Source organism: Nuphar pumila, chromosome 8, assembly GCF_984573655.1.
Source record: "Nuphar pumila chromosome 8, dmNupPumi1.hap1.1, whole genome shotgun sequence".
Lineage (NCBI taxonomy): Eukaryota > Viridiplantae > Streptophyta > Magnoliopsida > Nymphaeales > Nymphaeaceae > Nuphar > Nuphar pumila.
The window spans coordinates 48,717,247-48,731,151 of NC_143256.1; the positions used below are offsets into that span (position 1 = coordinate 48,717,247).

The following is a 13,905-nucleotide window of genomic DNA, read 5'->3' on the forward strand; positions in this document are numbered from 1 at the left end:
TTAAACTACTTCCTTGGACTTCAAATAAAGCAAACTGAAGAAGGAATCTTCATCAATCAGGCTAAGTATACAAAAGAACTTCTCAAGAGATTTGGGATGGACTCATCGAAATCAAGAAGGAATCCTATGAGTACAACTACTTCTCTTGATAAAGATGAAAATGATAAAAGTGTAGATACTAAGCTCTACAGAGGTATGATCAGATCTCTATTATACTTAACTGCTAGTCGACCTGATATTATGTTTAGTGTTTGTATGTGTGCAAGATTTCAAGCTAATCCAAAGGAATCTCATTTAACTGCAGTAAAACAAATTCTTCGTTATTTGAAAGATACTTAAGATTTCGGTTTGTTTTACCCAAAATCATCTTCCTTTGATTTAGTTTCATATAGTGATGCAGATTTTGCAGGAAGTAAATCTGATCGCAAGAGTACTAGTGGAACTTGTCATTTCTTAGGAAATTCCTTAGTCTCTTGGTTTAGTAAAAAGCAAAATTCAGTATCACTTTCAACAACTGAAGCAGAATATATAGCGGCTAGTTTAGCATGTTCACAAGTACTTTGGATGAAACAGACCTTAAAAGATTTTGGTTTGAATTACTCCACAACAACTATTTATTGTGATAACACTAGTGCTATAAATCTTTCGAAAAATCCAATTCAGCACTCAAGAACTAAACATATTGAAGTTAGACATCATTTTTTAAGAGATTATGTGTTAAAAGGAGATATTTCGTTAAATTTTATTTCCACTAAAGAACAACATGCCGATATCTTCACTAAACCTCTTAAAAATGAAGATTTTATGAGAATTAGGAGAGAACTAGGTATTTGCTCATTTTTGGATTTATAAAAATGCTGATTTTTTAACAAAATCTCAAAATCGCACTATATTAGTCGACCGATAAAATTATAGTCGACTGGTGTTTTATATTTTGGAATGTATCGCATCATATTAGTCGACCGATATATTTCTAGTCGACTGATGATATTTTTAGAATAAGTCGCACTTTTTAGTCGACCGATAAAGTTTTAGTCGACTAAATTTTTTTTTAAAAATTTTAAATGAAGGGACCCGACACCCCTTGGATTTGTTTTAAAACCCGTTTTTTTTTAAAGAGGCATCGTTTCACTTCGAACCTTTTCGTTTTTCTTAAAAACGAAACCCTTAAAAAACGAAAACCCCTCTTTCTCTCTTTCCTCTCTCTCTTCCGAAAAACCCTCGGAGTGTCGTTCGACTCCATCATCGCCGGGATTTTCTTACCGTAACAGGGAGACGCTGGAATCCTCTTGCAGTGACTGGCGCATCTTCAAAACACGTCGGAACTCTCTTTTCTGATCTTTGATCTTTGAAATACATACTTTATGGGTTGTAATATTTTTAAACTTGTATCTCTATTTTGCTTATGCTATTTTTGCCCTTACTCTTTTTTATTCTGACAAAGGGGGAGAAAAAGATAAAGATAGCATTACATTGAACTTTCAGGAGATCTTAAGAAAAAGATGATAGCAATTACATTGCAGGAGATCTTGCATGAGAAATGCAAAATTAAGAGAAAAAGAAAGCTTTGAATGAATGTATTTCTAAATGCATGAAGAAATGATGAATGGAAATGCAAACCAATCAATATGTGATATATGTGCTTTAAATGTGCTAACTTTTAATGTTTTGCAGCATATTGATAGGGGGAGTAAAATCTCCATCTATGCATCTAAATGCTTCATCTTTGATTAAGTTTGTCATCATCAAAAAGGGGGAGATTGTTACGACAATGAAGCCATACATGATACTTCAAGTACAAGGTTTTGATGATGAGCAAGTGGAATCAACTGCATTTCAGCTAAGGCTATGAAGAAATTGAAGAATTCGATGAAGAATCTTTGAAGACTAGTGTGCAAATGTTAATTCATTAAAAGTCTTAGATTCTTGTAAGAGCCTTACTTAGAGTGCATATTTAGGTTGCATTTCACCTTAAAAGTCTTTAGAAAAACTTTTCTAAAAGAAACACTTTTGAAAATCTTTTTAGAAAACTCTCTTCTTAAATTTTCATGTTTATTAGTCGACCAATAGACTTACCAGTCGACTAATCCTTTCGCGCCATATTTTCTAAAAAGTCATTCTTGTCAAATTAGTCAACCGAAGATTTTATCAGTCGACTGGACAGAATGTCTGTTTTCTGGAAAATTAGCAGCAGTCGACTAATGGTTTTATCAGTCGACTGAACAGAACATGTGTTTTCTGAAAATTTAGCAGCAGTCGACTAATGCTTTTTATCAGTCGACCGAACAGAATGTTTATTTTTCAGAAGTTTTTAGCAGCAGTCGACTAAAAGGTTTTTCAGTCTACTGATGATATTATCAGTCGACTAACTTTTCTCAAGTCGACTAAGTTTCAAAAGTTCAGATTTTCAAATGGCTCGATTAACAGATCAGTCGACCAACGATAACGGTCAGTCTACTAATAACTAACTATTAGTCGACTAACTGATGTTTCAGTCGACTAATTTTGCCGTTTTCCTGAAACTTCAAAAAGGCGCGTCTTTTCATTTTTCAAACGTTTTGATCGTTCGAAATGGACAGTTTTGACACCCTTTCATACCCTCAACGTATGGAAAACTTTAACTATAAATATGAGTGCATTTTACACTCAAATACAACAAGAATTCAATCGATTTGAATCATTTACTTATTGATTTTCACTCCTATTCATTCAAGTATTTGTTTTCTCACTCACGTGATATTTTCACTTCAGTTTTTCACTCAAATCACTTTGAGAGATAGTGAATTCGTGAGTATAGTGTTTCAACAACCTCAAAAGCCAATTGCATCTCATTTGCATTCAAAAGAAAGGCTCATAGGTTGTATTGTAAGTTGTTATTTCTTTTTTGTAAAAAGGACTCCTTTGTGTAAAGGAGTTGTTTGCTTTCAGTAGGATTGTTACTGAAAGTGGGACCGATTATGGTCTGTGTGATCTTGTAGTTAACAAGGTTGATAGTGGATAATCTCAAGCGGGTTTTGCTTGGGGACTGGATGTAGGTCGGGATAGACCGAACCAGGATAAAATCTTGTGTTCTTTGTGTGTTTGCTTTGAGATTTGCAAAATCATTCTATATTCCGCAGAAAATTTTAAAAGCACTATTCACCCCCCTCTAGTGCTCGTTGCCTCGATCCTAGTGCACTTTCAGAGTTGCTGCCTCAGAATCAACATACCATGTTCCCTGCTCATTCTGTTTTAAATTCAATGCTGCTAGGGCTGACATGAGCAATTCTTTTAATTCTCCATTTGATTCAGTTCTTTTCTTCTGCTCTCCTTGCTGGTGATTCCCTTTATTTTGCGGATTAAACCAGCAGTTGGCCTTAACATGACCCTTTTTGTTGCATATATAACATGCAGGCACATTTCTCTATCCTTGAGAATTCGGAAGAGTATTAGGGGTGGGTAAGAGCCCACGTCCCCCTGAGGCATTTCTGCCCTGTCCTCCACGTCCTCGAAAACCATATCCTCCTCTCCTTGTGGCAAGAACATCCTCATTGTTTCCTTGTGTATGAGATTCCTCTGGCAAACCCTTCAACGACATCTCATATTGTAGCAACTTAGCACGTAAATCCTCAAACTTTGGTAATTCAGGTAGACACAACAATGAAGTTGTAAGAACATGATAATCAGCTCCCAATCCATTCAAAATCTGTTGAACCATGTCTTTATCACTAACAAGGCATCCCATGAGAGCTAACTGATCAGCTACACTTTTCATTTTATTCAAATATGCCATGACAGTCAAAGAATCCTTCCTCATCATCTGAAATTCATGCTTGAGGAATATCACTCGAGCCTCTGAAATCTGAGAATATGTGCAAACCAATCTGTCCCATAACTGTGCAGTTGTGCAATCATCTGGAATGGCAATAAGGACTTCCTGCGATCGGGTCGAAGTGATATAGGCCACAAGTAGCTGATCTCGTTTTTCCCAGCTAAGATATTCTGGATTTGAAATGAGACTAGTAGATGTTACCCCTTTGTCATCCTTATCTTCACGAGATATAAGTTTTGGAGGGGCTGCTACGGATCCATCAAGATGACAAAGGAGACCCTGACTCCTTATAAAAGGGATTATTTGTCTTTTCCAGGTCAAAAAATTGGAAGTGTGTAGTTTTTCAGACACAAGTTGGTTAAGGAAGCTCGCGGAAAGACTGGACTGTGCAGCGGGGAAATCCATAGTAGATAAAGGAATATTGGAAAAGAAATACAGAAAACAAGGATGGTGATAGACAGACCAGATACTAATCAGATCTGGTTATCTTTTGGCTCAGCAGTAAGAAGAATATAGAAGATGTTAAGATAGTGGAACGATATTCAGTGAAAAAGAATGTGAATGCAGAAGGCAACGATTTTCAAATCTGGGATTCACAGTTCCAGATCTGGAGATCTGACCCACCTAGAGAACAGTAGATCAGAAGAAAAAAAAATAGGGTTGCGACAGGCTGGAACAATCCAGATCTGAAGTCAAAACAGAATAAATTTGTGACAGGCTGAAACGAAAGGTAGTTCGAGGCTGTCGCGAGTAGAGAGAATCAAAAGAGAACAGAAAAGAGGAAGGTAGGACGTGAAAAGTTTAATAAGGGTTAAAGGCGAGAGACAAGACTACGGAAGATTTTTTTTTTTATTGGAGAGTAAAGAGTCTCTTCAGTCATACCTTCTGGAAATCACGTTCACGCTCAGATCTCTAACGTGCTCTGATACCATGTTAGACTTTCAAATCTCCAGTCCTTTACCTGTAGAAGACAGAAAGACAACAGAAAAGAGGGGTATACGAAACAGAGAGGAATGCCTTCCCTGGGCGTCCCCTTTTCATTGTATATATAGGTATTACAAAACATATTAGGGTACAAGTTTACCCTTAATAATAAATAAAAAATTACAACATGACCACTTACAAGAGACGTCTGGAATATTAAAGATAAATTATTGGATCTGGATCTTAAGGATCCGGTCCAAGGTAAACAGACGCTATCTTTTCAGTTGATGCCTTGTCGAGGAAAGAGTGACAGAGACGTTAAGAGTTGAACGAGAATCAAGAAATGATGGCTGCAATGTGGCTGACAGTCATTGATGGTTGCAGTCGTTGATGAACGAGAATCAAGAAATGATGGCTGCAATATGGCTGACAGTCATTGATGGCTGCAGTCATTGATGTGGCTGACAGTCGTTGATGAACGAGAATCAAGAAAAAAAAATGAGTAGCAGAAGTTTACGAACCTGTTTAGTTCTGGGACTGAGACGAAGATGGGATTGGTATCACGTTAAGAAGATAGACAGATGATGAACGAGAACTAGCAGAAAAGAACGAGTTGCATAGAAGGGTTCGGAAAGGAGAATAAAAAAGGAAAAAGATGAACCAAAACCTGTTTCTTCAGATCTCGCTGAACATCTGATAGGATTCTGCAACCTCAGCTCTGATACCATATGAGATTTTGTATGGATGTGTGTGTGGTTCAGCTTGCACAGGAAAGTAGAGAGAGAGAGAGAAGGAGATGCAAAATGGCTGAGGCGGCGCGCACAGGCTCGACCTCCAAACCCTAAGCTTTATAAAAAAAAAAGCAGATATACAATGAGTTTTTAATTTCAGAGGTACTACAAGAATGTCATTAATGAAACTGTATTGTGCATGTGTTTCATTTAACATGCGTATGGATATGGATCCAGATCCATACGCAAACTATATTTTAACAATCTGAACCAAAACAATATAAGCATGTGATTCGGCATATCTAAACCAAAACAGTATAAGCATGTGATTCGGCAAATCTAAATCAAAACAATATGTATATTCAGAATCTGACTCAAAACATGTATTCAGATGCATGATTGTGTAGCTCGGCAAAATCTAAATCAAAATATGTTCAGATGCAGGGTTATGTGCATAACTCGGCAAACCTGAATCAACAAAATATGTTCACATGCATGTATATGTAACTCGATAAAATCTGAATCAAAGAATATATTCAGATGCATGCTCATATAATTGATAGAACCTATATATATATATATATATATATATATATATATATATATATATATATATATATATATATATATATATATATATATATATATACATATTCAGCATAACTGAGCAAAAATATCACCAAGACTGAACTACGCATATATTTTCAAATGCTTCCATAAACCTAAGCTACATGGATATTTTTCGATGTATGATGAAGAAAATCAACATTATGAATTCATATGTATATTTGATATGCATAAGCAATAAAAATTGAAAATTGACATGCCTATTCTGAGATGTAAAATCGTCAAACCTAAATATGTATATGCCTATACATATTTAGATGCACAAACCATGAAATCGACATCTATATTTTCAGACTTTGATGCATAAAGGAAATCGACCATCATAAAAAAAAATAAATCTATACATATATATATATACATGAAATCCGATTTCTCCTTTCCCCAACAAACTCATGCTTAAATTGATTTATACGATTTCCTTCCCCGAGTGAATTTAGAGAGAAACCCATATCTTGATTCGTAGATCAGAAAAAGATAGAAAATCGATGGATGCTTTGAGAAAAAAAATATTTTTTTTCTTTTCTTCTTGTTCAACATGGAAATGGATCCCTATTGTTTTGTGACAATAGAAATGTCATTTTCATTGCCTCTAATCTTGTTCAACATGGAAAAATGAAACATGTTGAACTAGATCAACACTTCATACTAGAGAAGGTTGAAAGCAAGGAGATTCAACCTCTTTTTATCAAGGGTGATGACCAAGCAACCAATCTGTTTACTAAACCATTAACTTGTGCTCGACATTGGCTTCTTAAGCGTAGACTGACCATGGTCATCACAAATGAATCATGTTCAGTTTGATGGTGTGTGTTAAGATGTTAAGATTGTAACTCGTGTAAAGGCATTTGTGTCCTTTATGTGTAACTGTTAGTGTATTGTATTTTCCCCTATGTGCAAGGGTATTATTGTACAGTGTTCTTATATATAAAACATAGACTGACATTGGCTTCTTAAGCGTAGACTGACCATGGTCATCACAAATGAATCATGTTCGGTTTGATGGTGTGTGTTAAGATGTTAAGATTGTAACTCGTGTAAAGGCATTTGTGTTCTTTATGTACAACTGTTAGTGTATTGTATTTTCCCCTATGTGCAAGGGTATTATTGTACAATGTTCTTATGTATAAAGGGGCGTGAATAGCAGGGGGACATATGACCCTTATTTCACACATTCCTCTCTCTCTTTCTCATCTCTCATTCTCTTGTGGCTGCAAGGTACGAATCCAAAGTTGCATTTCTCTCAAACAACAGAGGACCAACAAAGATTGTTTTCCACTTTTGTAATGAACACGGTCATATCAAACCGGTATGCCTAAAGCTCAAAGGAAAGGTGGCTTCCGTTGGAGAATCCACATTAAAAAAGAATGGAGAAGATCTCAAAGATATCATTAGTCAATTAACGGAGGCACTTCATCAATTTCTCACGGCATCATTTTCTACTTTCAGTGCCATTATTGCCTCATCATCTCCTGCAGGTATGTGCTCTCGGATTCTTGACTCGAGAGCTTCTTTTCACATGACTGCCCATGAGAATGTTCTTTCTGAATTATTCACTAACTCAAATTTATCGTGTATTGAAACTTTAGATTCTAAAAATTGTCAAAAATTCTTTGTTCCAAAAGTTAGAGTTGTTCCTAAATTGAATTTGAATATTTTTTCAGTTTCTCAAATTTTCAACCATAGGTGTGAAATCTCCTTCTCAACTAAGGGTTGCTTCGTGCATGATCTCCAGTCAGGGGAGCTGATTGGGCAAAGCCATAGGAGAGGAGATCTCTACTTCATGCATTTTTCATCTCTATCTTCTAAATTTTTTTGTAATTATGTCCAAGATAAGGATATTGTAACTTGATACAAAAGATTTGGACAATGAAGATTATCAAAAATGCATTTTTTCCCTTTTGCGATTTTTTTTTTGAATGAAAAAGATATTGTATGTATCCTTGGCAAAATGAAATCAATTCATTTTTCAAGTAGAACATTTTCTCTCACAAAATGGCAATCAATTTCAAAGTGCTTAGCTCTATCATGAAACACGGGGTCCATAGCAAGAGCTAGAGCATTTTTATCATCACAGTACATAGTTGAATGCAGTGGCTTTAATCGCAATATGTTCATCAAACCCTTAATCCAAACAATTTCAGCTACAATAACTATTAAAGCCCTGTAACTTGACCTAGTCATGTTCTTTTGCTTTCTACTTCTCCATGAAATTAAATCTCTCCAAGAAAGCACAATATTTAGAAATTGTTCTTTTGTTGGGTCCCCAGCCTGGTCAGTGTCGGAGTAACTAATCACTGATTCTATGGTGTTACTTTGTGGATGATTCTTTTTATATACAATACCCATGACTAATAGTGCCTTTAACATACCTCATTACTCTCTTTAGGGCTTCCATGTGGTTAGAAGTAGGTGCATGCATAAATTGACATCCTAATTTATAACATAAGAAATGCCTAGTCATGTTACTATAAAGTACTGCAATGCTCCTACTGTACTTCTATATTTGTCTGAGTCTTTGAGCATCCTCTCTTGATAATATCTTGTTCATAGCATCTGGGTCTCAATAGGTTTGCAATTGCTTGCACTTTTTTTAGCATAGCTTTGGCATATTTCTGTTAGCAAATCTTTAATTCATTGTTCGTCCTATCAACTTCTATGCCTAAGAAATAATGTGAGCTGCCCAAATCTTTTCTTTGAAACTTCATGTGTAGAAATAACTTAGTTTCTGTAATTAATTTTAAGGAGTTGCATGTAATAATTATATCATCTACATATTACAGTATAATCACCAAAAAAGATAATGATCCATTTCTGCCCTTTTAAAGCCTCTTTCTTATCATGAAAGTTACAGAACCAAGTAGTAGAGGCTTGTTCAGACAATAATTCAAATAATATTGATCGAGGAACTAAAGCTAAAATCTCTTATATTTGAACAAGCTAAGCATGAGAGTGAGTATAAGAGTACAAGCACAGTATTGACGCTTTTATCACCAACCTGTAGCAATTTTCTTCATTATTTGAGATAACTGCTTTCTGACTTCCTTAGCAAACATCATCCCACGCACCTACATGCAGAAAAATGTCCCAGTAAGATATTTCATTAGGGAAGAAATGTATTTTAAGACATGCTTATTTTTTTTTTAAATATTTTTTTCTTCTTTCTTATGGTTTATATTTTAAGTAAATAACAGCATAAAAGATTATCAAATCAACCTTTTCAACAAGTAAAACAGTAACCATTGAACTGTTCTGGTCCACATGGTTCACTAGTTTACTCTTCAAACCAGGCAGTTATACATTTCATGTGGTCTTCAAGGAAAAAAATGTCTTAACATAATTGTAATAACCTCGATTTTTGACATTAATTGTTTAAATTTATCTGAAAATAATAGGTATTTTTTTTCTAAAGTTGGGCGTGGGATCCGCATTTCGGATCCAGGATCCACAAAGCATCCATATATATATGTATAATAACTTATATATATATGTTTTTAAGAAAAATAACTAAGGATAATACAAATAATATTTAGCATAATATATACATATATAACCTGTGCGGACCCGCAGGTGGATCCATTTGGATCCAACCTACGGATCCACACTGCGAGACCTACGGATCCAAACCGCGGATCCACGCTACAGCTGGGACCCGGACCCGTACCCAAGCCCCCCCCCCCCCGTGTAATGAGGCGAGTTACAAAAAAAGTATAAAATTATCGAACTCGGGTCTGGTCTGAACCCGACCCGTACCCGAAACCCATTAGGGTTATGAAATGCGAATGCGAGGGTTAAAACCCTCGCACGTTTCAAACCCCCGTCGCCTCCCCTTACGTTGAGAAAGGAAACCCCTTCGGGGTTTCCTGAATCAAGCTCCCCCGAGCCTTCAAGTAGTCGCAAGAGGGGAGGAGGGGACCCTCACACCTGCGACTCCCTTCTCACTCATCTCCCTCTTGATCTCTCTCTCTCTCCTCCTTCCCTACATGCGATAAGGCCTCGACACCGGCTCTCTCTGGTACACCCTCCATCTCCTCCTCTTTGACCTCTCCTCTGCGTGCGGCGGCGCTGACGATGTCGGCCTCTCGCAACGACGAAGGGAGCGCGACTGCATCCAAATCGCGACAGCCACCTTCAGAACGCCGAACGAGGTAGGTGGTACTGTCTTTTTCATTAGGGTGTAGCGTGAGTCGAGTGTGCAATATGCATTCACAAAAAAAAGGGGGGGGGAAAGGGTTTCTGTTAACCCTAAACCAAAAACCCCAAATCTACGATTTGGGGGTTTCAGATTTTTTTTATGACGGGGGTTTGCATATGGATACAAAGGGGGTATTTTTATCGGGTGAAGCTAGTTGGTAACATTTTTTTGATAAACTTAATGGAATGCGATTTCCCTGCTATTGTTTAGTCCCTGTTAAGAAGCATGATCCGTAGGTTCATATAGTGGTTCTTGTAAAAGTATCTTCAACAAGATACTAATAGCAATATTACAATATTCTTGGAAACAAATGTGTACACATACGCACAACAAGAACACTTGAAACACTTATGCACAAAAAGCACAACACAAACTCACAAATGCGCAAAAGCATACCCAAGAGTCATAAGATTGAAAAGGAGCTTGGGCTATAATCCCAAAAGCTTAAGGAATACACAAGGGGAGAGCCCAATTAAATAGAGGAGGTAGAGTCCTTGGAGAGGATCCACCTCTAGCCGTTGGAGCCCCTTCCAACGGTCACAAATGTGACCGTTAGAAGGGGCCCAACGACTAGATGGTGGGCCCCTCCAAGGTGCTTTCCACCTTTTACAAAAAGCAACAAAAATAAAAAAGAAAAAAGAAAATTACAAAAACATATTCTAAAAAGAATATGTTGTAAAAAGACTAAACTACCCTTACGGCTAAACAGTTAGAAATATATATTTTATATATATAATAAGTAGATACATATGCATATATATATAAATATATGTATATGTATATGTATTACTTTATATATATATATAATATATTACATTGCATGATTAGATTACATAATTTAACACCCCCCTCAAACTTAGGGCAGTATGACCGAGAGTTTGCTAAGGAAGTTAAAGTGCGGAGCACACAAAGCTTTGTTGAAGAATTCCGCCAACTAATATTCTAACGTGACATATGGAAGGTCAATGACTCATTTGAGGTACACCTCACAAACATAGTGACAATCCATCTCTATGTGTTTGGTCCGCTCATGAAAAGTGTGATTCTTAGCAATATAAATTGCACTTTTGTTGTCACAGCATAGCTTGGCAGGTGCTTCGATTGTGATCCCCATATCTTCCAGCAACTGATGAATCCATACAATTTCCATGGTAGTAGTTGTCATGGCACGATATTCAGCTTCAGTTGATGATAGAGATATTTTTTTCTGCTTCTTGCATCTCTATGAATGTAACGACCGTGGGAAAAAAAATTTGTGTCAGACACGTGCCCTGCACGCGTCGGACACGTGCCCTGCACGCGTCGGACACGTGTCACAGTCGGTCCGACGTGTCGGACCCGGATCCGAGCTGGACCCGGACCCGTGCCCGAACTCGGACCCGACTTCTCGATCGTTCGAGAAGCCTGTGACTAATACGTCACAGGTGTCTCGGGCGAGGGGCAGAACCCCTCGCCCCTTCTCTCTCTCCTCGGCTCCGATCTCCCTCCTCACGCCGCCGCCACCGGCGATTGGAGACGTCAGTGAGCATCTCCGTCCGGCAGCCTCCCCGACGACCGACGATCCTCGCTGCCAACCTCCTCCCCGTTTGGCGAGCAGCTCAGTCTAGCAGGTCTCCCAGCAACGCAAGCATCCCTCGCTGCCTTCCCGTCGTCGGTGATCGTTGTCGTCGGCATCTCCCCCCTTCTGCCGCCGACCTCCCTGCTTGGCTAGCGGTTGCGCCAGGGACCTCGAGCACCGGCGACTCGCCGCCGACCTTTTCCCCTCTCTGTTGTTCCTCCCTGCAGTCGCCGAGTGCCGGCAACTCGCCGTCGGTTGCCGCTCGTCCCCTCCTGTCTGGCCATCGGCTGTGCCAGGGACCCCGTGTGTCGGTGACCTTCGAGCCTGGCCAGCCACCCTTTCTTCCCCTCTGCCAGTCCGAGGGCGCGCCAGTGACCCTGAGAACCTCCTTTCCTTCCTTCGTCCCCTTTTTGCCAGACGAAGGAGGTCTTGATGTCGTCGTCATCGTCTTCCTCGATCTCTTTGGAGCCTGTGCCGACAGTGGCCCTCGACCCTCCAGCCTGACGACTCCCCTGTTGCTGCCGTCTTCGGAGGTGAGCCCTCCCCTCTTCGTTGCTTCTTTTCTTCTGTGTGTTGGGTGGATCGATAGGGGGGCTGAGCCCCCTGTCATCACCGCTTGTTGGCAGGGGGCTAACCCCCCCCCCCCCCCGCCTCCCTGTGTTATTGGTCGACAAGGGGCTGAGCCCCCTGTCGTTGGCTCTTCTTGGCAGGGGGTTCCACCCCCTGTCACTCTTTCCCTGTTTGTTGTTGGTCGACAGGGGGGGTTGAGCCCCCTGTCGCCTCTCGTTGTGGCAGGGGGTTACCCCTGCCTTTTTGTTGTTGGTCGACAGGGGGGGGGGGCTGAGCCCCCTATTGCTTCTTGTCGACACGGGGTTACCCCCCCCTGCCTTTTTGCAGTGGGTCAGCAGGGGGACTGAGCCCCCCTGCTCTTTTGTTTGGTTCTCGGTAGGGGGAGGGTCCCCCCTGCCTTGGTGTTGCTTCTCGATAGGGGGCTTCGCCCCCTCTCTTCTTTTGTTTGCCGGCAAGGGGCGAGGGCCCTCCTGCCTTCTGTTTTTCCTCGGTAGGGGTTGAAGCCCCCTGCCCTTCTGTTGTTTCCCCTGTAGGGGGCGGAGCCCCCTGCACCCTCTGTTGCTCCTCGGCAGGGGGCGAAGCCCCCCTGCTCCCTTGTGGTTTCCGGGTAGGGGGGGCGGGAGAGAAGCTCCTCCCCTGCCTTCTGTTTTTTTTTTGCCTCAGCAGGGGTTGAAGCCCCCTGCTCTCCTGTTGTTCCTCGGCAGGGGGTGTTCCCCCCCCCTGCCTTGTTGCGGCAGGCGTGGCGGGGAGCCTCTGCTCCCTCCCCTACCTTTTTCTTTGTGCCTAGCAGACAGGGAGCTTCTGCTCCCTGCCTCTGCTGTTGTTGCCAAGCAGGGCTGAGGCCCCTGCCTCTGGCACCCTTGTCTGCAGGATGCAGAAGCTCCTGCCTCTGCCTCTTGCAGGCAAGAGACCTTGCTGCCTTGTTGCTTGTTTATATTCGGCATATGCTAACGTTCTAAGCTCCCCAGGTTGAACGGTGGATCCAGCTCGCCCTATGTGGCTCGAGCTCTTGTTTGCCTACACTGCATGCGTACGAGGACCCGCAACCCCTTAAGGTAGGGGATTCTTGCGTGAAAGGACAATGAACTGATAAATGTTACAATAAGAAAGATAACTAAAAGAGGACGATATATGTATACGTATAATATATATACATATGTCTTTACCTTCAAAGACGCGGTTTCGCGATCCTTGTCCTCTTTACTTTCTCACACTTTCTTTTCTGTCGCCACCGCGCTATATGTGCCTAGACTTTCCATTCTTGTCTTTACATTTCATGTCTTTTAATTCAAGGACGCGGTTTCGCGATCCTTGTCCTCTATACTTTCCCGCACTTTACTTTCCTAAGTGCCCCACGCTTTGCGCCCTGGCATTTACTTGTACATGTGTGTCTTTTACTCCAGGACATCCTGGTCCTTTATGTTCATGTACTTTACCTTCTTGCATTTACTTGTTGCCCCGCGCTTTATGCGCCATGGCCTTGTTTCTTGCT

General features: G+C 40.3%; 1 protein-coding gene across 9 annotated transcripts in view; it reads right to left on the bottom strand.

Moving 5' to 3' along the window:
• LOC149829927 (putative pre-mRNA-splicing factor ATP-dependent RNA helicase DEAH4) overlaps positions 1 to 13,905 on the bottom strand; it is a 149,827-nt gene that overhangs the window by 12,700 nt on the left and 123,222 nt on the right. For all 9 annotated transcript variants that reach the window (XR_016433764.1, XM_090016173.1, XM_090016170.1 and 6 more), the window contains one exon: positions 9,089 to 9,158. Coding sequence is in view for 8 of the 9 variants with exons in the window: in XM_090016173.1 (XP_089872299.1) it covers positions 9,089 to 9,158 (70 nt within the window). In the remaining variant the exon portion in view is untranslated. The remainder of the gene's footprint in view (positions 1 to 9,088; positions 9,159 to 13,905) is intronic.